At 35.8% G+C, this 25,843-nt stretch overlaps 1 protein-coding gene across 1 annotated transcript in view; it reads left to right on the top strand.

The window, feature by feature from the left end:
* The window catches only part of TrissinR (Trissin receptor), a 66,776-nt gene extending 49,277 nt beyond the window's left edge, over positions 1-17,499 (top strand). Inside the window, exons 4-7 of the mRNA XM_034969777.2 lie at positions 77-236; positions 3,000-3,197; positions 12,461-12,622; positions 14,309-17,499. Of these exons, the coding sequence (XP_034825668.1) occupies positions 77-236; positions 3,000-3,197; positions 12,461-12,622; positions 14,309-14,788 (1,000 nt within the window). The 3' untranslated portion in view covers positions 14,789-17,499. The remainder of the gene's footprint in view (positions 1-76; positions 237-2,999; positions 3,198-12,460; positions 12,623-14,308) is intronic.
* The last annotated feature ends 8,344 nt before the right edge of the window (positions 17,500-25,843 follow it).

The raw sequence follows: 25,843 nt of genomic DNA on the forward strand, positions 1-25,843 counted from the left end.
CACGTCCAGCGTAACTTATATAAGTAGAGTAGAGGTCACTGTATCTTTCACATTCTGACCTTTTATTAATTTTCAGCTGGGTGTTTGGAGACTTTCTCTGCAAGATGTATCAATTCGTGCATTCGTTGAGTTACACAGCATCGATTTTTATATTGGTAGTGATATGCACTGAGAGATACTTCGCCATCATACATCCTATTACCTGTAAACAAATTCTAACTTCGACGAGATTGAGGGTAAGTTTTTTTTAAATATCTATATTTATTTTTAGAGGGCTTTTTTACGTATAATTATGACAGTCCTATCGTACCTTATTAATAAATCATCATCATCATCATTATCAACCTATCGACGTCCGTCATCCACTGCTAGATATAGGTCTCTTGTAGGGACACACACCACGGTCTTGCCGAGCCGCGCCGCGCCGGCCTAAATCCAGCGGCTCCCTGCGACTCGTTTGATGTCACCTGTTGTATTAATCTATAAAATCCTTTAATTAACAATTTATAAAATATAATTTTATATAGGAATAAGTACCTACCAGAGTATCAATCATCATCAAGTGTCTGTCTGTAATTTTGAAATAACTAGGTACCTACCTCATATTTAGCTATGGTTATTTGAATAGCACCATAACTGAATCACACGTTTTTAATATTTTTGTCTGTATGTCTGTCTGTTTGAACGGGCTAGTCTTCGGAACGGCTGAACCTATTTTGACGGGACTTTCACAGACAAGTAGAGGATTAACCAGGGAGTAACATATAGGCTGCTTTTTTAACCGACTTTCAAGTTGTGTTTTTCTACGTATGTACCTACACCTAAAACTCCGAGATTACTGAACCTGTAATAAATAAAATAATAAGTACAGTCAGCAACAAAGTAGGTTGGCAAACGTCCATAGTCGCTTGTACTGGCCGGTGCAATCATAACTTTGTTGCTGACTGTACATACACAAAGAATTGTATCCAAAGAATTAATAAAACGTTAAGACCGAGGCTTCTTATCAAAGAAAATATATTAAATTGATCGATATACCGATATTGAATTGATCATTATTAAGTAGGTACCTACCTACGCCTTGAACATTTTCTTCTAGTTAGTATTTTATTGCCGAACCTCGATCAACAATAATTATAACTTTATTAATTCTTCATGCTGAATAAAGTATAAAAACACAAACCTATAAATTCTTTTTCTGCTACTAGCAAGTTTCAATCCAGTACAGTAACAAATAAAAAAAAGAATTTGGGTAGCATGTCGGATCAGTTCGGTTAGTCTTTTTCAGTAAATGCGTGTTAACCGCAAAGCCGGTAGGGCACTAGATACTTGAACTAATTAGATTTTGGTGTATTTCTAAAATCGGTTTTGTGTGGGTAGATGCAAGTCTTGTTAAATCTTTACCTATACAGTATGCTTCATGTTCCAGAATAGCAGTTTCCCGTTGAACTGCATTACTAATTATAAAGGCGAAAGTTTTTATGTTAGTGTGTGTATGAATGTGTGTACGTTTATTACTCTTTCACGCAAAAACTACTGGACGGATTTAGCTGAAATTTGGAACGGAGATAGAATATACCCTGGATTAACACATAGGCTACTTTTTCCCCGGAAAATCAAAGAGTTCCTACGGGATTTTGAAAAACATAAATCTACGCGGACTAAGTCACGGTCATCAGCTAGTTAGGTACTAATAGTATTACTATTATATACTAGCCATCAGTGGCATGTATTGTATATAGTTTGAAATCATAGTAGGCATTTAGGTAGGAATATTTTAATTGGTGTGAAAAATAAGCATTGACTTAATGATAATTAAGGTAAGCAGTGCTTTTACGCCTCTATGTCTTGCCCGCCACTACAGTAACTATGGATTTAAATAATTAGGTAATATAATGATTAGGATTTTCAGATTTTACTTATAGAAAAAGTTATTCCTTCGTTATTCGTCATAAATTTCCCACATCTGCAATATCGATGAACAAAGACTTATGGCTACTTTTCTAATTGGAATAATGACGACTATTATTCAGGCACAAAGAATAAAAAAGTGCTTGCAATAGCAGGAAATATTAACGATATTTTAATCAATTGGCACCAAAAGGCGTGCGCTCTCGCTATTGAATGTGCCTCATAACTTTAGATATTGGTAATTTAAAATTAAAGAAATATTTCATTCTGAGAAACAGATGTTACAAAACAATATTTTCTGATTTCTTTACTTTCAGTTAAAATTATAATGCGAGTTTACTATACTTACATAACGCCCGAACACAACGTAGGTTTAGTTATAAATATATGAAGGTGTTAGTCATACTGCGAAGCAAGCGTTGGAGCAGAGTTCCTACAGTTGCATGCCCTAGCCGCCATGCTCTACAGTGTCCCAAGCTTTTACATTTGTCCCTTGTATAACGACGTTCCAAGCTTTCACACAAGTTCCTTGTATAATAATATATTATCTATGTTCAGTATCCTGTCGTGCCGTTGTCGTCGCACATGCTATTTATTTCAGTTTTAGAGAAGGTTCCCTAATGCCGAGTGCGCTCCCCAGCGCTCTTAAATATAAACGTAGTTTGGATGATTTGTTCTCATTTAAATATTAACCATTCAACCTCGATGAAATGTAGATACGTGCTAGAAACAAATATTCGAATCTGTGCTTCGCCAGACTTCCGTAAATATGTGTAGTTTCAAAGTTACACAGGGTCAAAGATTGTATATGAGTCTTTGAGCATGTAGCACTTACCTATAACTTTAAGACTAAACATTTTTAAAGAAATCTGGAAAACCACAGGCACATTTGTTAATTTTTAAAACGTTTCTAAAAATTTCATCGTATTTGATTAAATTGGTTCATATTCAAATGAGAGCCAAATTATTTTTATTTGAAGCGCGCTACGTATAAACTCGTCTTAAGTGTAAGCATGGAAGTAGGAATACAATTACTAATACTTAGTAGGTAAGTAATAAGATATTATTAATAAACTATTTTCTTGCAGTTGGTGATACTGGGCGTGTGGATAACAAGCGCAGCTTACAGCGCTCCCAAATTCATATGGGTGGAGACTATCACAAACGAATTTGGTGATGGCCACGTAGAGACAATATGCATCCAACATCGAATGAAATACAACTCCGAAATATTCGACATGGTTAACTTCGGTCTGCTTTACGTGACCCCTCTCTTTGTAATGACGGTAAGCATTTAATTAACATGAACCTTTGTTCGAACCGCAAAGCTACGAGTTTGTTGAAAAAGAAAACAAATTTTCATTTCCTGCTCAAACAGATTTGGGGAACTCAATTGAATGAATAATACAAATTAAGTGCCTGAAAGAAAGTACAGTTTCCAGCGGAAAAAAATGTAAATTTTGGTATTTCGACTTTTCCAATTGAATTTCCTGAATCTCTAATGTAGGTAAATATTTGAAGTAGCTTATATTTTTTGGCCAATAGGGAAAACATTTTTGAACAGAACAATCAACATAATATTAGGTAACTCAAATTGCTTTTTGTGTAGACCGTATGAAGTGAATAATTATTGTAACAAAATAACGAGTAAGAACTCGTAAGAAGAGTAATACTTATACAATACCTCGATCAAGGTTTCCGTTAATTTTAATTTTAGCTCTTGATTCCAAACGTCAGCTTTCACATTTTTAGGGGTTCGTAGGTAAACAAGGAAGCCTTATAGTTTCATCTAGTTCGTATGTCCTTGTGTTGCAAACATTTTAAAATCATTATTAGGTGTCTTAAACAGGTTTTGAATTAAAGGAATAGCGACTGCCAAAATTTTTAGCAACTAGCTACGGAACTCTACCTTATGCGTGTTCTGGCACGAACTTAACCACTTTTTTGCGCTTAAACCTGCTACAAGATTTATTACAAGAGTAGGTGCCATATTTCCTTAACACCCTCTTTGAGTAGGAAAACCCTTGCGACCGAACTGTCACATTACTTGAAGTCGCAGAGGGTTGACATTTCACTTTTCTTATTTGTTATTTTTTGTATCTGAATTCTAAATACTAACTCCTTGACTCGTAAGTTTTTTCAGCTTGTAAATCACTGGTTTACATAAATAAAAACATATTTATTAATAGTAATGTGAGAACTTTTCTTTACAACGACTACCGTGTTAGAAGGGATTGAGTTTTTTTTTTAAAAACACGTACTTTGTAGGTAGTAGTTTGGTTTAACGCATATACTTATAATACTCGTTTTGCGTTACTTTTGTTATTGCTACATAAGTAGATATACTTATTCAGGGTACCGTACCTCAAAAGCAAAAAAAACCCTTATAGGATAACTTTGTTGTCTGTCTGTCTGTCGTGTCTCTCAAAAAAACCTATAGGGTACTTCCCGTGAAATTTGACAGGTAGGTAGGTCTTATAGCATAAGTAAAAGAAAAATCTGAAAACCGTAAATTTATGTAACCATAAATAAAGATTTATTTATTTATTTTATTTATGGTTACATCAAAAAAAATGTGCTCATGAGTAATAATAATTAGTATTTTCAATTTTCAAAGTAAGATAACTATACCAAGTAGAATATCAGATAAAAGGGGATTTTCTCTATATTCTAAATCAGGTTTTAATTTATTTTTATGCGTAATAGTTTTTGATTTATCGTACAAAATGTCGAAAAAACACCGTTCCTCCCTCCTAATCTCCGAAGTTTACCAATCGAAAAATCTGAAATAATTGTGGTCAATAGAAGTGTATGTACCTAAGTATATTTTACAGAAAAAATAAAACGAATGCTCTGACTGTCATAATTTTTTTGAGAATAGCAAAAAAACATTACAAACAAAGTTAGTTTTGCGGTTACCTAGTTAATAAAAATTTTTACAAAAAAAATAAAAACCGACTTCGTTACACAAACACTAAAAATTGAAAAATAATTTAATTTATTACCGAATATATTATGTATACAAGAGTTAATATAGTTCCATAATAATACTTTTTGGTGCCGGTGCCAATTAGCTTTAGCTGCGCGAATCGTCTAGACTTCATATTTTTATGGGACTCCACAATGGCACCTCATTGGCACCGACCCCAAAAAATATTATTATGGAACTATATTAACTCTTGTATACATAATATATTCGGTAATAAATTAAATTATTTTTCAATTTTTAGTGTTTGTGTAACGAAGTCGGTTTTTATTTTTTTTGTAAAAATTTTTTATTTCACAATTTTTAGTGGCCCCATGGAATTATGCTATGACTGGTTAAAAGTCTACTGTTTACTAAGCTATTACACTGATCGCGAGCAATTTACTCTTATTCGTTGAGGAGTTCCAGTATCTATCTTCGAAGATGTTCATCAGATCTTCACCAAATTGAAATGGGACCAACTTTGAAGTATACCCTTTCAAACAAAAAAAGAATTTTCAAAATCGGTCCAGGCGTTTTCGAGTTATCGGGGAACATACATAAAAAATAAAAAAAAAAAAAAAAAAAAAAAAAAAAATTCCGACGAATTGAGAACCTCCTCCTTTTTTTGAAGTCGGTTAAAAAGTAATTCTTACCGTTTTACTTACTTTCGGTAAGAACTCTCGGCGCGCAAGTCCAACTCGCACTTGGCCGGTTTTTTATAATTTAAGCTCGGAGAACCTAAGCACTAATCCCTGTAGTATTTCTAATCCGTTAAACATTGAATGAGCATTAAGCTTTGAAGTTCTGGCCTTAAGCCAGTTCGCTTACCAGTTATATGGGCTTCGCTATGTAACAAATTATAATTAGTAACGACTGACTATGCTCACAAATACCTATGTACCTATGCAGTCTCATGCATTTCCGCAAATGTAGTCATACGAGTTGGTAAACTACAGTACTAACTGTATCCTATCATTTAAATATTATATAGTACAAACTAGATGACACCCACGTCTTCGTTCGCGTGGATTTAGGCTTTAAAAATATCCCAAGGGAACTATTTGGTTTTCAAGAACAAAAGTAGCCTATGCCCGTCCTCGAGATGTATACTATCTCAGTACCAAATTTCGTCAAAATCAGTTAAACGGATTGGCCGTGAAAATGTAATAGATAGACAGGCACACTTTGGTATTTATAATGTTACTAAAAATTAACATCAAATATACGATTATGGTATATACATAGTTATCTATTTAATATTATTTATTGAAACTTGAAATAGGCATAACTGTCTACCAACAATTCCAATAATTAAAATCGTGTAAAATCAATTAAAATCGTATACATTGAGTTTTTTGGTCACAGAGAGAACGACACTGAAATAGCGAGCTTTTCCAAGTAACAATCTAGAATAGACGATCATTGATAAACTGTCTTCCATTTAGCCGTTGAAAATGTTTTTGCAAAGGTCAAAGTTTTAAAAACTTTAAAAATGTACCCTACCCCTGCAAACAATTGGTTTCTTGCATAGGTACAGTTTAAGACGTGAAGAGTAACATAGACAACTTTTTAACCCAAAGAAATCAAAGAATCAAAAAGTTCCAACTGGATTTTTAATACCACGCAGACAAAGTCGTGGGCATCATCACCTACTTATGCTATAAAGTGTTACAATTTTTATTTACACACAGAAAGTAGGTATGAGTTTATGGCATTATATATAAATGTATAATAGTAATTAACTACCTACAAAATAATTATTACGCTCACTGATTGGGTTAATTAAGGTTACAGCAATTACTGACACCGCAAATATATCATTCTGATAAATGCTTCTTCGACTTCAAACCACGCTTGATTATCTTGCACTGGATACGTGCTTGACAATAAGAGACCCAGAACTCAGAAGTCATCATAATTTGGCGTACCTATACTTATTAATATTATAGTTAAGTACTGTTTCAATGGTTTTTGCGTTCAATTATTTATAAACCACTGCCCAAAAAGGAGTGTAATGTTTTCAGGGTTCACGTACCTTTCTTCCACCATAACTTCTAAATGCCTGAACAGATTTGGAAATTCGTGCTGGATGGAGCTTCATTAGAATAGAATCCTTAAATCATCCCGAGTGACACAGGCTAATTTTTTTGAAAACAATTCAATATGGCGGCTATATGGAATCATATCATTTATATATAGGAATGGATATCATTTTCTAAATGCGAAATATATGTTCCAAATTCGTTTTCGGCTGATTCTAAATTAGATATTTTAGAGAAATTCAATATGTTGGCTCCTGGTATTAAAATTTTAAATGATGAGTAACTTCGTCTCCTAGGGGCTCCCGTACTAGATGCATCAGTTCCTCTATTTGTTGAAAATACTATTTCAAAATTTAGTAGTAACTCCCACCGTCTGTTTGATATTAATCCACATATGGCTCTCACAATATTGCGGTTTTGTTTATTTGTTCCAAAATTTACTTACTATCTAAGATGTTCTCCACTTTGGAAATTTAATACTTTATTGGACAATTTGGATGCTTTTGTTAAAAATATTCTCACTAGTATTCTCAATTGTCCAATAAGTAATCAAGCATGGTCCCAGGCTTCTCTTCCAATCAGGTATGGAGGTCTGGGAATTCGCAAAATTTCTAGTGTTTCGCTGCCAGCATTTCTTTCCTCTGTTTACAGTACACACACTCTCTATGGCAAGATTATATCCAATTCTTTGGGTTCCATAGAGGTGTCTGGCTTAACAGAGGCAAGAAATGAATGGTCCATGCATAGTCCCAGCCAAGTGCCGGTTTCTCTTTCTTCCCAGAGACAGTGGGACGACATTATTTGCAAAACGACATTTGACACTTTACTTGCAAACGCAAATTCTAAAAAAGACCGTGCTCGTCTTCTCGCTGTCTCTGCAAAAGAGTCCGGTTACTGTCTACATGCTCTTCCCTCTGCCAACCTGGGCACTATGTTAGACCATACGACACTTTCTGTTCTCATTGGTCTTAGGCTTGGCGCCACAATAAACCAGCCTCACCGTTGCCACTGCGGTGACTGCGTTGACGCCTTCGGCCACCATGGGCTCTCCTGTTCGAGAAGCGCTGGACGCTTCTCCCGCCATAGTACCCTTAATGACATCATCCGGAGGTCCCTTGCCACCGCCCATGTGCCAGCTGTACTAGAACCTATTGGTTTGGCACGTAGCGATGGCAAGAGACCTGATGGTATGACACTCGTACCGTGGAAGATGGGCAGGTCGCTTGTTTGGGATGCAACTTGTGTAGACACTTTAGCTGCATCCCACATTCAGGCGACCTCCTCTATGGCGGGTGCAGCGGCCATCAGCGCCGAACAGGCCAAGAGGCGCAAATATGAAAACCTCGATGGGAGCTTCGTATTCGTGCCTTTTGGTGTGGAGACCTTGGGGCCGTGGGGCCCGGGGGCTCGAGCTCTTTTTGAAGAAATTGCGAAAAGAGTTATCGAGTCGACCGGGGACCCGAGAGCTGGCAGCTACCTTGGTCAAAGAATTAGTTTGGCCATCCAAAGGGGTAATGCTGCCAGTATCTTGGGTACAATGCCTCGCTGCAGTGGTCTCGACGAGGTTTTAAATTTAATTTAATTTATTTTAGTTTTAATTTAATGTTGTTTTTTTTAGATTTAAGTTTATTAATAGTTTAATTACTTCTTTATTAAAATGAAGAAGATCTCCTATAATAAATAAAGCATTTTTCTAATGTGAAATTTTTTAGTTGTTAGTATGTTTTTGCAGAGCAGTCGTATTTTTCATTTTTTTAATACCTTCTATTAAACTAGTGCCTAAAACCTTACCTTACCTACCTAAAAACGAAAATGAGAAATGCGTCTCTATTGAAATTACATTTTACAGAACAGTTATTAATTTCAAACAATCTGTTGGAAGTGTCAGAATCTTTCCACTCCAGAGGAAATTTCAACATTGTTATGAATGTTATGAATTATGATATAGATTTGTGGCTAAAACGCAAGTTAAGATTATTTATTCAGAAGTGATAATATTGTAACTTTGCTTTTAAACGTATTTATTAGCGAGCAGAGTGGAGCTGCCAAAAGTGATTGTGATTCCCATAAATAATTCTGAAATACGGATAGTTTTACAGAACATAAAAATACGTAGAGTGAAAAGTTTACGTTACAGTTGCGTTACTGCCAACAAAAATAGCCACCTCCATAAGGTCATTTAGTCATTTTTAGGGTTCCGTACCCGATATTACCTTTTTTTAATAAATTATTTCACTTTGACTTTGATGGATGGGAAGGAGGACCCTATTACTAAGAATCTGCAAATGCATCCGACTATTCGAAAGTACTTGTAAAAGTTTATTCGAATAAAAAAGATTTTTATTTTTATTTTATTTTATTCTGCTGTCCGTCTATCCGTCTGTCTGTCAGCGGGCTGTATCTCGTGAACCATAATAGGTAGAGACCTAAAATTTTCAAAGAATGTGTATTTCTACTGCCTGCCGCTATAACACAAATACTAAAAAGATCAAAATTGCCGCCATGAAACTTTAAAAAATTAAAGTGTTTTTTCTTGTCCGATGGTACGAAACCCTTCCAGTGCGACACCGACTCGCACTTTACTGATTTTTTATCTGCTCCAAGTAGGTAAAACTCTACATTTTATACCTCAAGTTTCCAGATCGAAGTTTTGTTATTGCTTCTCAACTTTTTACCACGAAATATAAGGAAACAAGGTCAAAGTTCCGTAAGCTGAGTAAAAATAGGTAGTACTAAAGAAAAATGTTGCCGAGGGGAAGTTTCTGAAATAATATTAAACCAATCAAATCAAGATAAAAAGTTGGACATGATAGGTAAATATTTTTATTATTATTTTAGGGTGCCCTATGCCGCCTGCGTAGGTATTAATCACTTTAGACTGCTGTAATCATAACCATTCCTTTTCTTAACCGACTTCATTTATCATATTTTTGTTTTGTCGTAGTCACGTAATAAGTTCACTTGGTAATTAATATAAATTACTAAATACAGCTTGAGCCCAATTTACATGGAACAAGGCTAAAATATAGTGAGCAATACAGTTGACAAAATGTGGTCGTTAATTTTATGAATGGGTAAGCCTAGATTAAGTAGTATCGTAGAAATTTTGTTTCCCTTATACGTATTTAAATAATAAATACAATTATAATTATGAATTTGTCAAAATGTACAATGAGAAAGTAAAATGTGTTCAAAATGAAATTATAAAACCGTACCTATTACATTATCTTGTACTAGCATGAAACTAAAAACAACATTATAAAAAACCGGTCAAGTACGCGTCAGACTTGCGCGCCGAGGGTTCCGTACTACAGAAAAAAAACCGTAAGAATCACTTTTGTTAACTAACCGAAAACTAACTTTGTTTGTAGAGGTTTATCAAAAACTATGATAGTAAGATACAAAACTAGTAATTATTTTTAATCCGCATCTTTAATAATATTTTGAATAGGTACTATTAAAGATGAGGCAGGTGCCTCTGTAGGTACCATCTATTTTTCTTATATTTGCCTATGAATGTAGAGGTCTTGTCAGATGGGGAAACCTCGCTTGAAAGGCAGAAAGAAGATTTAAAAAAATTGTGTGGTGACTAAACACATGGTCGTATAAAACTAAGACATATTTTAGAAGATGTAAATTGTTGGAACATTATTTTATACACATTTGGAACTTGGAGTTCTCATGGCACGAAACGCGCATGCCTGAAATGCGCATGTGGGATACCAGTTGATTAAACACTGATTTACAATTACTATCTAGGACGATTTGAAACCATTCGAATAATTATTATCAGTACAGCGTAGTTACTTTGGAACGACGGAAGGAATTGTCGCATTCTATACAGAAAATAAAAGCAATTCAGCTCATATTGGTGGAACAGAAATGGTGGAATGGTAATCACGTAAGAATAAAAAATCTCAAAAGTAATTTTGCTTTAAGGAATTCACTAATTCGCATACCGCGAAGAAAAAGTTCTGACCTGTTTGCCGTATAGGTGCCCATGTTGTTTACTTTAGCTATATGTATAAATAGAGTAGCAGATGCCCACGAAATGGACTGTGAATGAAAACATTGTTAAATAAAATTCATTCCATTATTTATTTTGCGGGAAGACTTGAGAATCTAAATTGGATTTAATACAAAAACATTCCTCAAAATATTTTAAATCCGATCTTGTTTCTCTCAAATCAACACTGTTATAATCGCTTTGAAATCAATTCAGCTTTGTTCAACAGTATCAAGTAATATTTAGAAATATCATATCTTTAGCAATAAAATGTGTATTTTAATCTAAGTTTACTTACTTCCTTGGCTTAGAACCCGAAAAAGATCTTGGCCGTCGTCACTAACAGCTGCCACTAATGCCAGCTTTACGTCACTTCGCGCCATACTGCATTTCCTAGAGTTTTCGTCTTTACACGATTTTCCGATCGAGTGACACATTGACCGTTAAGGCTATTGATGTTGGAATCCCCCTCGTTAAGGCAGTGGTCCGACCGCGCGCCGGCGAAAAAACAACTAACTATCGGCGATTTTCTCTCTCAAGAAACGCACAATAAATGTGAATACATTCCGTGCACAAATGAGTTTCTCTAATACGTGATTCCGTCTAAACAAAAGAGATGCACATATCAAAAGTTGCTCTCTGACTATTCACACTGCCGGCGACGACTCGCTTTACTAGTTTTGTCGCTGAGCAACAAGCTTTCAAAAATAAACTTGCTCAGCGATATTCGTTCAGCGATGCTCGCTCGCTTGAACACGTGTAACACGCGCGCAGGTTTGTACAGGATTGACCGACCGCGGGCGAATGGCGCGAGTAATCGCTCGTCACACTTGCACACTCGCTTATAGCCCGGCGACAAAACTATCGAAACTACATACTTGCTTCCCGCTGAACGCCAACTCGTTTAAGTTTCTAGTTCTACCCGTTTCTCGTTCATCGTCGGCGGTCGGACCACTGCCTTACTGAATGTTTTTCTATTGGACGACCCAAGCACGAGTAGGTATGTTTTTTTAAAAGCACTTGCCTTAGACGTCTAGAGAGGATTGTCTGGGCATCTAAATGTAGATTGTGAAACTATGTGCCTTTAGTGATGTGTCCACTAAGCTTTGAAGGGCGAATAAACCAATTTATTCCTCGGATTTCTCTGATATCGTATTTAGGTTCTTTGACGGCTAGAATCACTTCACATCAGGTTAAACGTCTACTCGTTTGATCACTACTCATCCATACTAATATTATAAATGCGAAAGTGTGTCTGTCTGTCTGCTAGCTTTTCACGGCTCAACCGTTCAACCGATTTTGACATGCGAAAGTGTGTCTGTCTGTCTGTCTGCTGGCTTTTCACGGCTCAACCGTTCAACCGATTTTGACGAAATTTGGTACAGAGATAGCTTGCATCACGGGCTACTTTTTATCCCGGAAAAACAAAGAGTTCCCACGGGATTTTTAAAAACTAAATCCACGCGGACGAAGTCGCAGGCATTCTCTAGTTACTCATATTAAGACAGATAAATAATGAAATATTTGTTGCAGGTGCTATACACAAGGATCGCTGTGGGGCTGTGGCAGAGTTCGCACGGACTGAGGCAGCTCGGGCCAGGCCGATGCTGTGGCACACAATGTCCCCGTGCAGACAAACCTTCTCCCGCCAACTGCGAGTCACAAAAGCCCCTAGCAGGCTCTTCGGAAACCAAGGTTTGTTTATAGCAGGTGATTTCTTATTGCATCTGTATTTAATGTGGAAGATGCACTCTACTTAGCTAGGTACATATAGCCATACTATGGGAAAGTGTATCTAAGAAAGATTTACATAATTTTGTTCAGAAATAGAAACTTTCAGTATTTTTCCATATGGATAGCCTTTAAGTAAAAGGTACGAGTGAAATACACTCCAATTAATGATTGTTATGAAAAGTTTGGAATTGTATGGTCCAATAATTTTGTAAATTTTTGTCTTAGTAGTCTTTAGGTCCAGCCAGCCAGCAGTAGGTAAACACCTAATCAAAAATCATCAAAATCGTACTCTAACTGATAAAAATTAAACTGTGTTATCAGCTTAGAGTACACAAATCACATCTGTATATAGATTTAACTACCGTATAATCCCACTCATTACAAAGATTCGACACGACTATTCATAGCATTATTTAGTTTAATTTGTCAAGACGTATATTTCCACAATACATAAATCCTTTGTATATAAATAAACGTTACTGGACACTTAAATAATAAAGGAATGCTTACGTATATATGTCTGGTATTGTGTCCATTCGTCACATAAAATATTTGATTTAACTCTCGTAGAACATATAAACTGTATCACTGTAAGATGAAGATTCTCACTGTTATTACTTTCTTTTTTCTTCTTTACATTATTTATTTTCTATATTATGATTTCTATACATACAATATTTTTTGAGAATTTGAATCGGAGGAAGCATTATTATATAGAGCCCAAAACAGTATTTTTGTAAATTTTTGTCTGTCTATCTGTGCACGCTTCACGCTGAATACTAGTGTAGCTGCGCTCGATTTTCTGAAATTATACACGAGTAAAGCCAGGGCGGGTAGTTACAGGTACTATAAAGGTATCTATTTTAACCAGTAGATATAATGGTTGTACATACAATAGGAATATTAAGTTTATGTAAATGAGTTGTTTCTGTTTGAATACCTACTTCGGAAACAATAATGTGCATACCTAGTATATTTGTCGTGATCTAGTTGAATTTTAATTATCTTTCTTACTAAACGCTGTACGAGACTTCGCAAGTAAAACGTACTGTCGTAAGTAAAACATGAAAATATGTTTTCTTTTTAGGGTTCCGTACCTCAAAAGGAAAAACGAAACCCTTATAGGATCACTTTGTTGTCTGTCTGTCGGTCTGTTAAGAAACCTACGGGGTTCCTGTTGACTTAGAATCATGAAATTTGGCAGGTAGCCTACCTACCTTCCCCTTATGTCTTATAGCAGACATAAGATGAAAAAATCTGAAAACCGTGAATTTAGGTTACATCAGACAAAAAAAATTAAATTGTAGTCATGAACTAATAATTATCATTTTTCAATTTTCGAAGAAAGATAACTAAGTATATCAAGTGAGGTATGATATGAAAGGGCTTTACCTGTACATTCTAAAATAGATTTTTATTTATTTTTATGCATAATAGTTTTTTATTTATCGTGCAAAATGTCCAAAAATATAACCGAGTACCCTTGGTGCGCGAGTCAAACTCGCACTTGGCTGGTTTTTGTATTTAAAATACTTGAACTTCCATATTTTGACCATTAAATTTTGCCGTATTTCAATCTATGAAATAAAGTAGCTACTTATTTTGAAAATGACATTGGTACTGATGATAGTATTTATTTTCACACAGGGGAAAGTTTCGACACCCTCAAGAACAAAGTCCTGTCACAATAACGAAACCAGAAGTTGCCATCATTTAAGTCATCTCTCAAGAAATGTTCTGCGTGCGCGACGCGGGGTAGTACGGATGCTTATTGTTGTCGTGCTGACTTTCGCGATATGCAATCTACCATTTCACGCGCGAAAGATGTGGCAGTATTGGTCTAGTGGCTACGAAGGTAATAGCGACTTCAGCGCTCTGCTCACGCCGCTCACATTTCTCATAACATATTTTAACTCCGGCATAAATCCTCTGTTGTACGCGTTCCTATCGAAAAACTTCAGAAAAGGGATGCGAGAATTGTTGTTCTGTAATTTTTCCGGAAAAAGAAAAAGCGATAATTTGATACTGTTGAACCGCGTCGGCGGAGGGGCTCTTCGGCGAAGCTCTACCCGATCGACGCGAGCTAACTGCAGCACTGTGACTACTGCCCCCAACGGGGAATCATGAGGGTTGCAACGACGCAGGTATCTCTACAAAATCGAAAACACGGACATTTCCTGATTAACAGACAGCACCGACGAGGTAACCGATAGCAGCGGCTTTTATACTGTTTCAACAGTATCTAGAAAAGATTTGTACGATTAAAATTTCATAACAAATAAGCCGTCGGTCTTTTGTTGTCCGACTCGGGAATGGCGTGGACCACGGAACAGAATGGTGTGGACTGTGGATGTTGTTAAAATTATAGTGATCTCATGAGCTTAACTTAGTACGTAAATGTCATGATTATACGTTTACGTGCTGAAAATAAGATAAATGAACGTAAATCTCCGAACATAATACATCTATTTTCTACTAATAGTAATTTAATATTAAAATGTAAATATACTTAATATTTATTTTATTAATTAAGTATTTTAGCGTTGAAACTATCATGAATGATATCCATTACTATGAATAGACTCACTGGATTAGTCGGTGTATGCCCGACTAGTTTCGGAACCATCCGGGGTCCTTTTTCAAAGGGGCTACTCCGACTAATCACGTAAGTCCAGCTGTAAGATATTTATATTTTTAATCATTGTACTTACATTAATAATTAATTATGTTTTTTTTTCTTAATATTATATAGGTGTATTGCTAAATATACCTACAAGTCCCGCAAATTGCTATTGCGCTGGAACCATATTTCATTAAAATCATAATGACGTAATTTTGACGTCAGCCGAAATAAAAATATACCATCAGCTTGAAACTTCAGTCTATAGTGCTGACTTCACTAAAATGGCGGCCACGCGCATTAACAATTTGCGGGACTTAATACATACCTACCTATTTCAATTTAAATGTTCAAGCCAATGGTTTAAGCTGATTCGTCAATCGAATCCATACCGAATCTTTTCCATATTTAACAAAAACTGTCAAAATGTCAAACTATTTCCAAACACTTTGTACATACCTACCTAACTTACAAACTTAACTACCTAATTTGATGTTCAAAATAATGATAAAATCAATCACTTACTAAATAACAGATAAATGATAATAATGAATATACATTGTAATTCTAGGTTTCTTACAATTTGTACCTACATAGGAAATAAGTTGTGAGTAGGTACCTACATATTTTAAGAGAAGACAGCAAATTGCACAAAACATTTTAGTCTACGATTATAATAAACCTTCCGTGTTATAAATCAACTCTTTTCATATTTTTTTTGTATACCATTATATATATGATCCTTCACAAATTTTTATCTGCTTATTGAATATGGTATCTAAATACATGCGTTAATGGTTCCTATTCTGCATACTTACTGTGTTTTTATCGATTTGTCAGGACGAATGTGAATAATATTATCTATTATTTTAAAAAAATAGGAGTTTTTAGATTTTAGATTACGAAAACAACACTAGGTTTCTTCTAGCTGCTCTTGTGTGTAAATTACCCACATTTATTTCTCACCAAAATATTTTTTTACACGCTTTATTTTAAAGAGCTTTTTATTTATTGTGTATCCGTATACAATTATCTTTAAGTAATATGACTTTCTTCTCAGAACAAATATATTTATATTTATATGATAATAATAATATTTCATTAAAAAGAAATTACATGACTTAAAAAAAAAGGTATACCTGTATGAGAATACATGCTGCTGCTACCATAGTATTACCAAGTACTTCCCATCAGAAATGTTATCAATATTATCTATTTATATTTTTGACTTTCTTGAATGTCCTAGACTGCTTTAAATCCCAACGAATGTTACAGTAGTAATCTGCCATCAAGTAAGTGTCCCATCTTCCTTGGAATCGTTCTTCCATTATTCGTTTATCCCGGTGAAATCTTTCACCACGCTTCCTATTGACAAAGGTAAACTTTTTATTGACAAACGTTGCAAAAGGCGCGGGAGTTAGATATTTACTTATGTATCGCTCTAATATCCTCGGGCTGCATTTTACTCTCTTCTGTACTGTAGCGAAATTCGCAGTATTGATGTCTTATATTATCATAATAAGAAAAATAAACTGTCCTTTTGTGGAAGTGCGGTAAATCACTAGCCGACAATTCTCGATGTAAGCCGGTGGGCGATTTTCCATCAATTTAACCCACATGTTCCTTTATCCACCGATTGCTAGTTTATTGAGAGTACTCTAGTGTGCAATGCGTCATGGAAATGTGGAGAAGTAGCATGAGATCGATTTAATGTTATGCATTGTGATGTTATTCGTACAAACCCTCATATGTGTACTTACATTATTTTTGATTTTTGTTTTCGTAGAGATTAATAGGTAAGTAGGTATAGGTTGTATTATGCTTTGTATTAAAGTAAAATTATTTTTCTATACAATTTTTTTACATTATCTCATTAAACACTAATTTCTAAGCTATCGACTGTATTTATTCAAACGTAATGTAAAAGATTCTCTATATTTTGATAATAATTAATTTATAATCTGATGAAAAAATGTTTAGAGAGAGCATCTTAAAATAGAATAGAATTCAAAAAGCGGATTAGTAACGATACAGTGTTTTTAATGAGATGCTCTTTCTAGAAATATACTTACTTTACCCACAACAATCTATCTATAGTATTTATATTTGACTGTAGGTATTTTTTCTAAATAAATTTAAATAAACCATATTATCATAAAAATCTTCAACCAAGACCTGTAAATAAACATTATAATATAATGGAAATAAACAGTTCTTCTTCAAAGGCTTTTCGTTTTATTTCACGCTATTTATTCTCTTTCTATGCATTAAAATACGTTGGTACGTGGAATAGACAGCGGCATCGCATTCTAAGATATATTTATACAAAAGCCTGCTATGCTAGGAAAGTGGTTCAGATCGTGATCTCTCAAAGAGATCGTTTGGTACCAGGTACGGCCTTGAAGTTTAATGGATATAGACATCCGTTACAGAATATAGACCATAAATAGTTAGAGATAACTAGTTCAAAGATAGTATAGGTATTTGAATAGTATAGTACAAAATCCAAAATTTGTTCCAAAAAATTCCCGACCGATTTTCCGAAAGATTTCATTTGTGCACAGTGCGGTGCATGCAGACCGCGCATGCACCGACGCGGGTAGAAAAAATTATTGGTTTTACGCACACGTGGGCCACATGGCCGTTCTCACGGTGTATGAAACCCGCACAGTGCGGGCTAATTAATGTACCGTGTACACGCACCATGTGATGTAGGTATCTTGCTGATAGTGGTCAGTTTTTCACCGTTCCTGTCACGTATAACTTTTAAGTAACTTCAAGGCAAGAGGGATCTTCTAAGCAAGCGCGTTCCACAGACCATATTCATTGCTTTGCTTATTTTTTAAAAAAGAATATTAGCCATATTAAATGACTAATATTCCCCTTTCCTCTCCAATTAAGCTTCAGGCTTGTGCTAGGAGTAGGTACGACAATAGTGCAACGGGCAGGATTTGAACCGTCGACCTTTCGGTTTTCAGTCCACTCCTATACCGGTTGAGCTATTGAGGCTCTCGATTTTTAGACATGATGATTGTCGTCAAGCACAACCACACAAGCTTTCTATCCAGCCTATACTGCAATAACAAAAATCTGACATGTTCAAAAAACTAATGAGGAGAAAAGATAATAAAAAAACCGGCCAAGTGCAAGTCGGACTAGCGCACGAAGGGTTCCGTACCATCTATAAAACGGCAAAAAAAAACAGGTTTGTTGTATGGGGCACCCTTAATATATATATATATAAATAAGCACATTTAAATATTTGTTTGATTTTAAATAATTATTTAATTTTAAAGTGAATTATTTAATTTTAAAGTAAAATATTCTGTGAATATTCAAACGTCTACCTGTTGCCGTTATCAATATATCGAGCAAAAACGATCAAATAAATCAAGTTTGTCATATGGAAAGCCCTTTAAATATTTATTTTATTTTGTTTTTAGTAGATATTTGTTGCTATAGCGGCAACAGAAATACATCATCTGTGAAAATTTCAACTGTGTAACTATCACGGATCATGAGATACAGCCTAGTGACAGACGGACGGACAGCAGAGTGTTAGTAATAGGGTCGGGACCCTATTACGGAACCCTTTGGGTACGTAACCCTAAAAAACTGGCCAAGCGAGAGTCGGACTTGCACACGAAGGGTACCGTACCATCGTACAAGGAATCTCAAAAAAATATAATAAAAAATTATCGCTCCAACAGCTGCACAACACTTCAATATAATGACGGACAGAGCCACCTTGATGTGATTTAGTAAACTAATTATTTGGTAATGTCACACTTTTTTCTTGTGATTTAACCCACAAGTTCACGGTTTTCGGATTTCTCCTTTACTTGTGCTATAAGAGTAAGACATTGCTACCTGCCAAATTTCATGATTCTTGGTCAACGAAAGTACCTACCCTATAGGTAGGTTTTGATTCTCCCGAATAGACAGACAACGAAGTGATCCTATAAGGGTTCTTTTTGAGCTACGGAACCCTAAAAATGTATTAGCCCAAAAAATGGGTAAACAATAAATTACGGGTGAGGCCAACATTGAAAAAATTGGTTTGCATACCTACCTACGTAAGTATTGGGAACAATAATATTCCCAAATGAAACCTACACGCTTGGGCTTGAGCCGAGTAATGAATATAATGAATTAATTAATCATTAAGAGAGACTACCTACTAGCTAGCTAGGCTACGAACCAAAATTCACTTTGATAATAGGTAAGTGCTACAGTAAAATCCATACTAATATCACTTACTAGCTTATGCTCGCGACTTCGTCCGCGTGGACATTTCAAACCCCTATTTCACCCCCTTACGGGTTAAATTTTCAACAATCCTTTCTTACCCGATGCCTGCGTCATAATAACTATCTGGATGCTAAATTTCAACCCGATCCGTCCAGTAGTTTGAGCGATGCGTTGATAGATGATGTCAGTCAGGCACCTTTTCTTTTTGTATATTAGGTACTATGCTTATGCTTATGCTTATACTTATGCTCGCGACTTCGTCCGCGTGAACTACACAAATTTCAAACCCCTATGTCACCCCCTTAGGGGTGAATTTTCAAAAAATCTTTTCTTAGCGGATGCCTACGTCAGCTATCTGCATGCCAAGATCCGTCCAGTAGTTATGAGCTGTGCGTTGATAGATTAGTCAGTCATTCAATCCTTTTACATTTATTTAGACTTATGCATAGGTAAATGGGTAAAATTTTTCTACCCGGAAAATCAAAGAGTACCTAAGAGATCTTTAAAAAAAACCGGCCAAGTGCGAGTCAGACTCGCGCACTGAGAGTTCCGTACTACAATCGTATTTTATCGATATTTTGCACGATAAATCAAAAACTATTATGCCAAAAAATAAATGAAAATCTGTTTTAGAATATACAAGTAAAGCCCTATCATAATAATATGATACCCCACTTGGTATAGTAATCTTACTTTGAAAGTTGAAAATAGCAATTCGTGTTCGTGACCACAATTTAATTTTTTTGTGTGATGTAACCACAAATTCACGGTTTTCAGATTTTTCGCCGAATGTCTGCTATAAGACCTATCTACCTGCCACATTTCATGATTCTAGGTAAACGGGAAGTACCCCGTAGGTTTCTTGACAGACCGACAGACAGACAGACAGACAGACAAAAAAGTGATCCTATAAGGGTTCCGTTTTTCCTTTTGAGGTACGGAACCCTAGAGGAAGGAAAAATGAATCCCAGGGCGAAACAGAAATTATTTGCAGACGAAGTCGTTGGGAACAGTAAGTTTAATTAAAAAGTAAATACTTTGCCAATAATCATTAATAACCTCTTTAGAAAACAAAGGACGCGGCTAATACGTTTTAAACGTAACACTTACGAAATAGTTGGGGAGGTTGGGAGTTAGGACCAACCTAATTAAAGTCGCTCGAACAAGTGAGTGCCCAGTTTATTTTAAGTTTATACAAGCAACATAAGAAGGATCACGTCTATTGGAATAATTAGACTGTAAGCAATCAGCCCCAATTCACCGAAATTAAAAGTCGAGTCGAGTCCAGACTTTACCTAAATTCGTATTATTGACCTGAGAAGCCGCCGCGCCGCCGCGCCGTGAAAAAATTTATAAAAATGCTTGATAAAAGCTCAAAGTTTTTAGAACTCCGTACCTCCAAAGGAAAAAGGAAACCCTTATAGGATTACTACGTAGTCTGTCAGTCTATCAAGACCCTCTTTCTCAATAACGCGAGTAGGTATCAAGTTTAAATTAGGTAATACTCAGGTCGACAATTCCGAATATGCCGCATATTTTGACACGCGTAAGGGAATCAAAACCTATAGGGGTGCTTTTCGTAGGTGTAGTCTAGAATTATAAAATTTGACATGAAACAATTTTTTATAGCTAAAGTAAAGGGAAAAATGCAAAAAGCATAAATTTGTAGTTATATCACATTAAAATTTGCGATTATAAACTTATATTTTCAGCTAAATCACGGAACCCACGGCGCACGAACCCGACTCGCACTTGGCCGGTTTATAAAAAGGCAGGTCTTCTGCGATACTAGAAAATGGCTAAAATGCTAGCTAGTTCATGTTAGTAGGATATTATGTGAATTTTAGGTGGAACTGCTAGGTATTATTTTCGGTTTATTCGGTTTATTTTAGTCAGTCATTATAACGACACAATAAATGGCCAGCTATAAAGTTTCAGTTTTGTCTGGCAAGGTCCCGAAAACAAAAACTAAATAAGTACTCTTTCCATCGAACTAATTCATACTATCAGTATAAATGCGAAAGTGTCTGTCTGTCTGTTCGTCTGTCTGCTAGATTTTCAGGGCCCATCCGTTTAATCGATTTTGACGAAATTTTCTTCTTTTTATCCCGGAAAATCAAAGAGTTTCCACAAGATTTATAAAAACAAACTTACGCGGATGATGTCGCAGGCATTACCTAGTACAGTATAATTTACATTTTAATAAAAAATAAATAAAAATATACTTCAAAAACATTCATACCTCGGCAAGACGCTATGGATCGACTGCCAGTTAAGTATTATTCGCCTTAAGTAATGTTCATTCAAAGAAAAAACTTTGCTATAAGTATAGGCATCAAACACCACTGCTTGGCGGCTATTAGTATTTTCATCTTATTTAATTTAGGTTAGGTAGGTATAGATATTGAATATTTTTAGTAGGAACTATTAATTTATAATACGTAATGTAGGTTATTGGTTTGTGCATATTCTTCGGTAGGTATGATAGTTAATACTAACAATTTAATCCAGTGGGCTGTGATACGTAATTTCACGGTAGAAAGTTAGAAACATTTAATTAATTTCGCTTTCATTTACTTCAGTAAGAGCTAAGACGCGCCATTTATTTCAACGTCTGCCTTTAAATTAAGTACCTACTTAAGTATATATTTCATTTCTTTTAGTTAAAAATATGGAAGTAGAAAGACAAAATAAGAGATGGCAAAACGCCCCGCACACCCGCACAGCTCCCGCGCTAACACGTTGCGAGATATCGCGGGTGACGTGCGTCCCCCGCGTCATACCCCGATTGCTATCTCGACCTGTCGCGTACTATAGGTACTTATGTAAAATCATTGAATGCTATACTTTTTTAATCGTACCAAAAATACTTCTAACTTCGTAAGATAGTAAGTTCATTGTTTATAACGTAGGCACTCACTAACTAAGAAAGAAATTTTGGAAATTCTCCCCCAAGGCTCTTAAACAGTGACCAAAAGTTTGTATGGAACTTGGACCACCGTTAAATGTCAATGAAAATCAGTTTTAGGATGTGAAATACGTGTTTGACAATTTTGGAAAATTCTATCCCTTCTATTAAGAGGTTGAATATAGGGGATGAAAGTCAGTCATTTTTCAAGTTACTTACATACATATACATATATCCATAAAAATTGTATTTGGGGTTTTGATCACAAATGAAAAAGTAGTAAGTAGGTAAGTAGGTACGTGTTTTGGGATTTTTGGAAATTCCACCCCCTTACTGATTTTTGACAATTTTAGTCGAACAAAGGTAGGTCGGATCAGTTAGTCCTATCTAAATATTTAATCAGCATAGAATGAGTGGGCTGATGCCGCCTACCAGCTGGCATTTCTTAATTAATAAAATATAATTATGTAGAGTATACACTATACGTAGTACTACGAATGTACACTCAAGAAATTCACAAAGATGTTTGCTCTCAGCAAAACGTATTCCAAACCCTTCATGGTATAATTTGAAAATGTCCTCGAAGCGCGAATGTCAACAGATAATCTCAATTCATAAGCTACTTGGTGAAAAGGTTTTTATTAAACACAGTTGCAAACAAGCTTTCTGCTCCGTAATCGGTTTATCGGTAAAAGTTTGTGATACATACTTAATCGGAGTTTCATAAAATTCGTTAATATTAAAGTTCTATTCTGTCATTTTTAAATAAAATTTTGATAAATATTTTTTTTAGGGTAACTCCCCTACATGTAAAGTGAGGGTGAATTTTTTTGAGGGTCAATTTCTCGTCTATCCCATAGTATGGGGTATCGTTGAATAGGTCTTTTAAAAATACTGTGGGTGTGGGAACATAATTTTCCGATTTCAAGATTCGTTTGTAAAATATGATTTTTTAAAGTGCTAATTTTTATTAGAGTCAAGTCCCTCCCCCCTCTATCAGCCAAATGGTAGTATATAGGAACGTGAAAAAACTCACAGCAGTAGTATATATAATCAATTTTAAAGGAAAACTATCAGGGCTATGTTAAGTTCACAGGTTAAGGAGTTATATCTATTTTTCGAGGATTGTGATTACGGAACCCTACACTGCGCGTGGCCCGCCATGCACTTGGCCGGTTTTTTTATTATTATGCACGCCACGATGGAACTGAGATAGTAAGTAGGTACTTATTAATATGCACTGCTATAGACTCCTTAAGCATCATCCGATCCGAATCCGATGATTCTCGGTACGAAGTAGCCGTAAGTAGGGCTATTTGTAAGAGAGCTTGCGCACCAGATTACCTGAATATTACCTACTTATTACCATTTTTGACTGATTGGTTGATCTAGTAGCAATTCAGTGGTAGTAGCCGGAAGGCCAAAAAGTTTTTTTATTCACCAAAAAGTTATTGGGTATTTCTGCCAAAAAAAACTCAGTAGCAGCCCAGAATAAACAAGCTGGTGGTGTTTCATCTCCGACAAGTGCCTCGGAGAACAGTAAGTAAAACCGTCGGTCTGTATCTGATTTCTCTCCGATTGTGTTGGACTGCCGTCCCATCAGACCAAATGCACTTGAGACTTCGATTACGACGTTTAGTTCTCAAAAAGAACACCATTATACCTTTACTTGATTTTTTTTATAAAAATGGCGATCAAACGGGCAGGCTGGTTAAGTGATTGCCGCCGCCCATGAACATTTGCAGTACCAGAGGAACCACCAATGCGTTGCCGGCCTTTCAAGTATTTGTTGGTACGCCCCTTGAATAACCCTTTGTTGTAATCTAATGGGAACACCGCCGAAGGGAGTTGATTCCACAGATTACATGTGCGTAAGGAAAAAGGATCTGGCACAACAGGCGGTCGAAGTGCACCAGACACCCAGGTCGTGAGGGTGAAATTGTTTACGGTGGCGTGCGGTGCGGTTGTAGAAAAAGGAGTGTGGAATAAGATCAAACAACTCTTCAAAGCACTCCCCATAGAACACGCAAAGAGAGCTACTTAAATGACTTGTGCAATAATTTAATATCCCCCGCGTTGTTGGCTGCGATTGGCCGCCGCGCCGTGGCCGAAACTAGGTCAGGAGGACATCATTATTACTTTTCGCAAAATCGATTGGATTCATTTTGAGTTTACTACGAAGATATAATTTATGAGAGAGGTTGATTTCTTGGGGTACGGGTCTCGAGGCAAAGGCCAAACCCACTTCGCTCCGGTAGAGCCGCGAGGAAGAGTTTTGGTCGCTAAGTCAGATACTCCCAAAATAATTACTTTTTCTGTATACAAAGCCTGCGATTAGACTTCCAGCAGTAAATTCAGAGCATTACTGCAAGAAATAGGTAAATAATGTAGCTGAAAGGAAACTGTATACATTAATATTTCTTTCGGGTTTCATGTACAGTCACAGAACATGGAGGACTCTCAGGCAGGTTTCCTCACGATGTCCTTCACCGTAAAAGCAAGTGATATTTAATTGTTTTAAAAACGGACATAACTCTGAAAAGTTAGTGGTGCGTGCCCAGGATAGAAACCCCGACCTCCTCAAAAAAAAAGGCGGACGAAGACAATCCTGATGCTGCAAGGTACTGAACTCCTTAGCCGTGGAGATTCGGGAATTTCTGATGCTGAATAAATTGATATTTTAGAAATCAAGCAACGGCTTTATGATTACACTCTGTAAGTCCGAAGTCTCAAGTCCGAACTCCTCAAACCTGATGATGCATGGTACAGCATTCCTAAACTATAGAGATTTAGGAGCTGTTCCTGGTGAAATAATATTGTAAATGCCGAGCATAGACTTTGTTATTGAATTCCAAGTCGAACTGCACTGAACTCCTAAGCCGTGTGGATTTGGAAAGTTTTGCTGGTGAACTCATATTTTAGGTACCAAGCAGTCATACTTACACTAAAAAGCTTAAAATATTTTTTTAAACCGACTTCTAAAACCACTACAAGGAAAAAAATAACTTTTGTTTCTACACGTGAATGCAATATGTATATGAATGTATGAAGTCGGGAGAACATAATAAATGAAACTAGAAATTAAAGCGTGAAGCTCACCCGACTTCAACATACATTATACATGTACACCTGTAAAAACAAAAGTTATTTTTTAAATTGTAGTGGTTTTGGAAGTCAGTTTTTTAATAATTTTTTTCTCCATTGTAGTATGGAACCTTAAAAATCATGAAAATTGTCGCAGAGATTTTTTATCTCGAAAATGAATTAAGTATCAAACATAATAAAGAATCTTTATTAAAAAATGTAATTACTAAGTCAACTTTATTATCCGCATTGAGGCGAAGTAATTCGTAATATCCAGTTGGACCAGTAATAGGTATTATAGGCCCAAAAATTACTTCTG

This window comes from Maniola hyperantus, chromosome 1 (assembly GCF_902806685.2).
Source record: "Maniola hyperantus chromosome 1, iAphHyp1.2, whole genome shotgun sequence".
Classification (NCBI taxonomy): domain Eukaryota; kingdom Metazoa; phylum Arthropoda; class Insecta; order Lepidoptera; family Nymphalidae; genus Maniola; species Maniola hyperantus.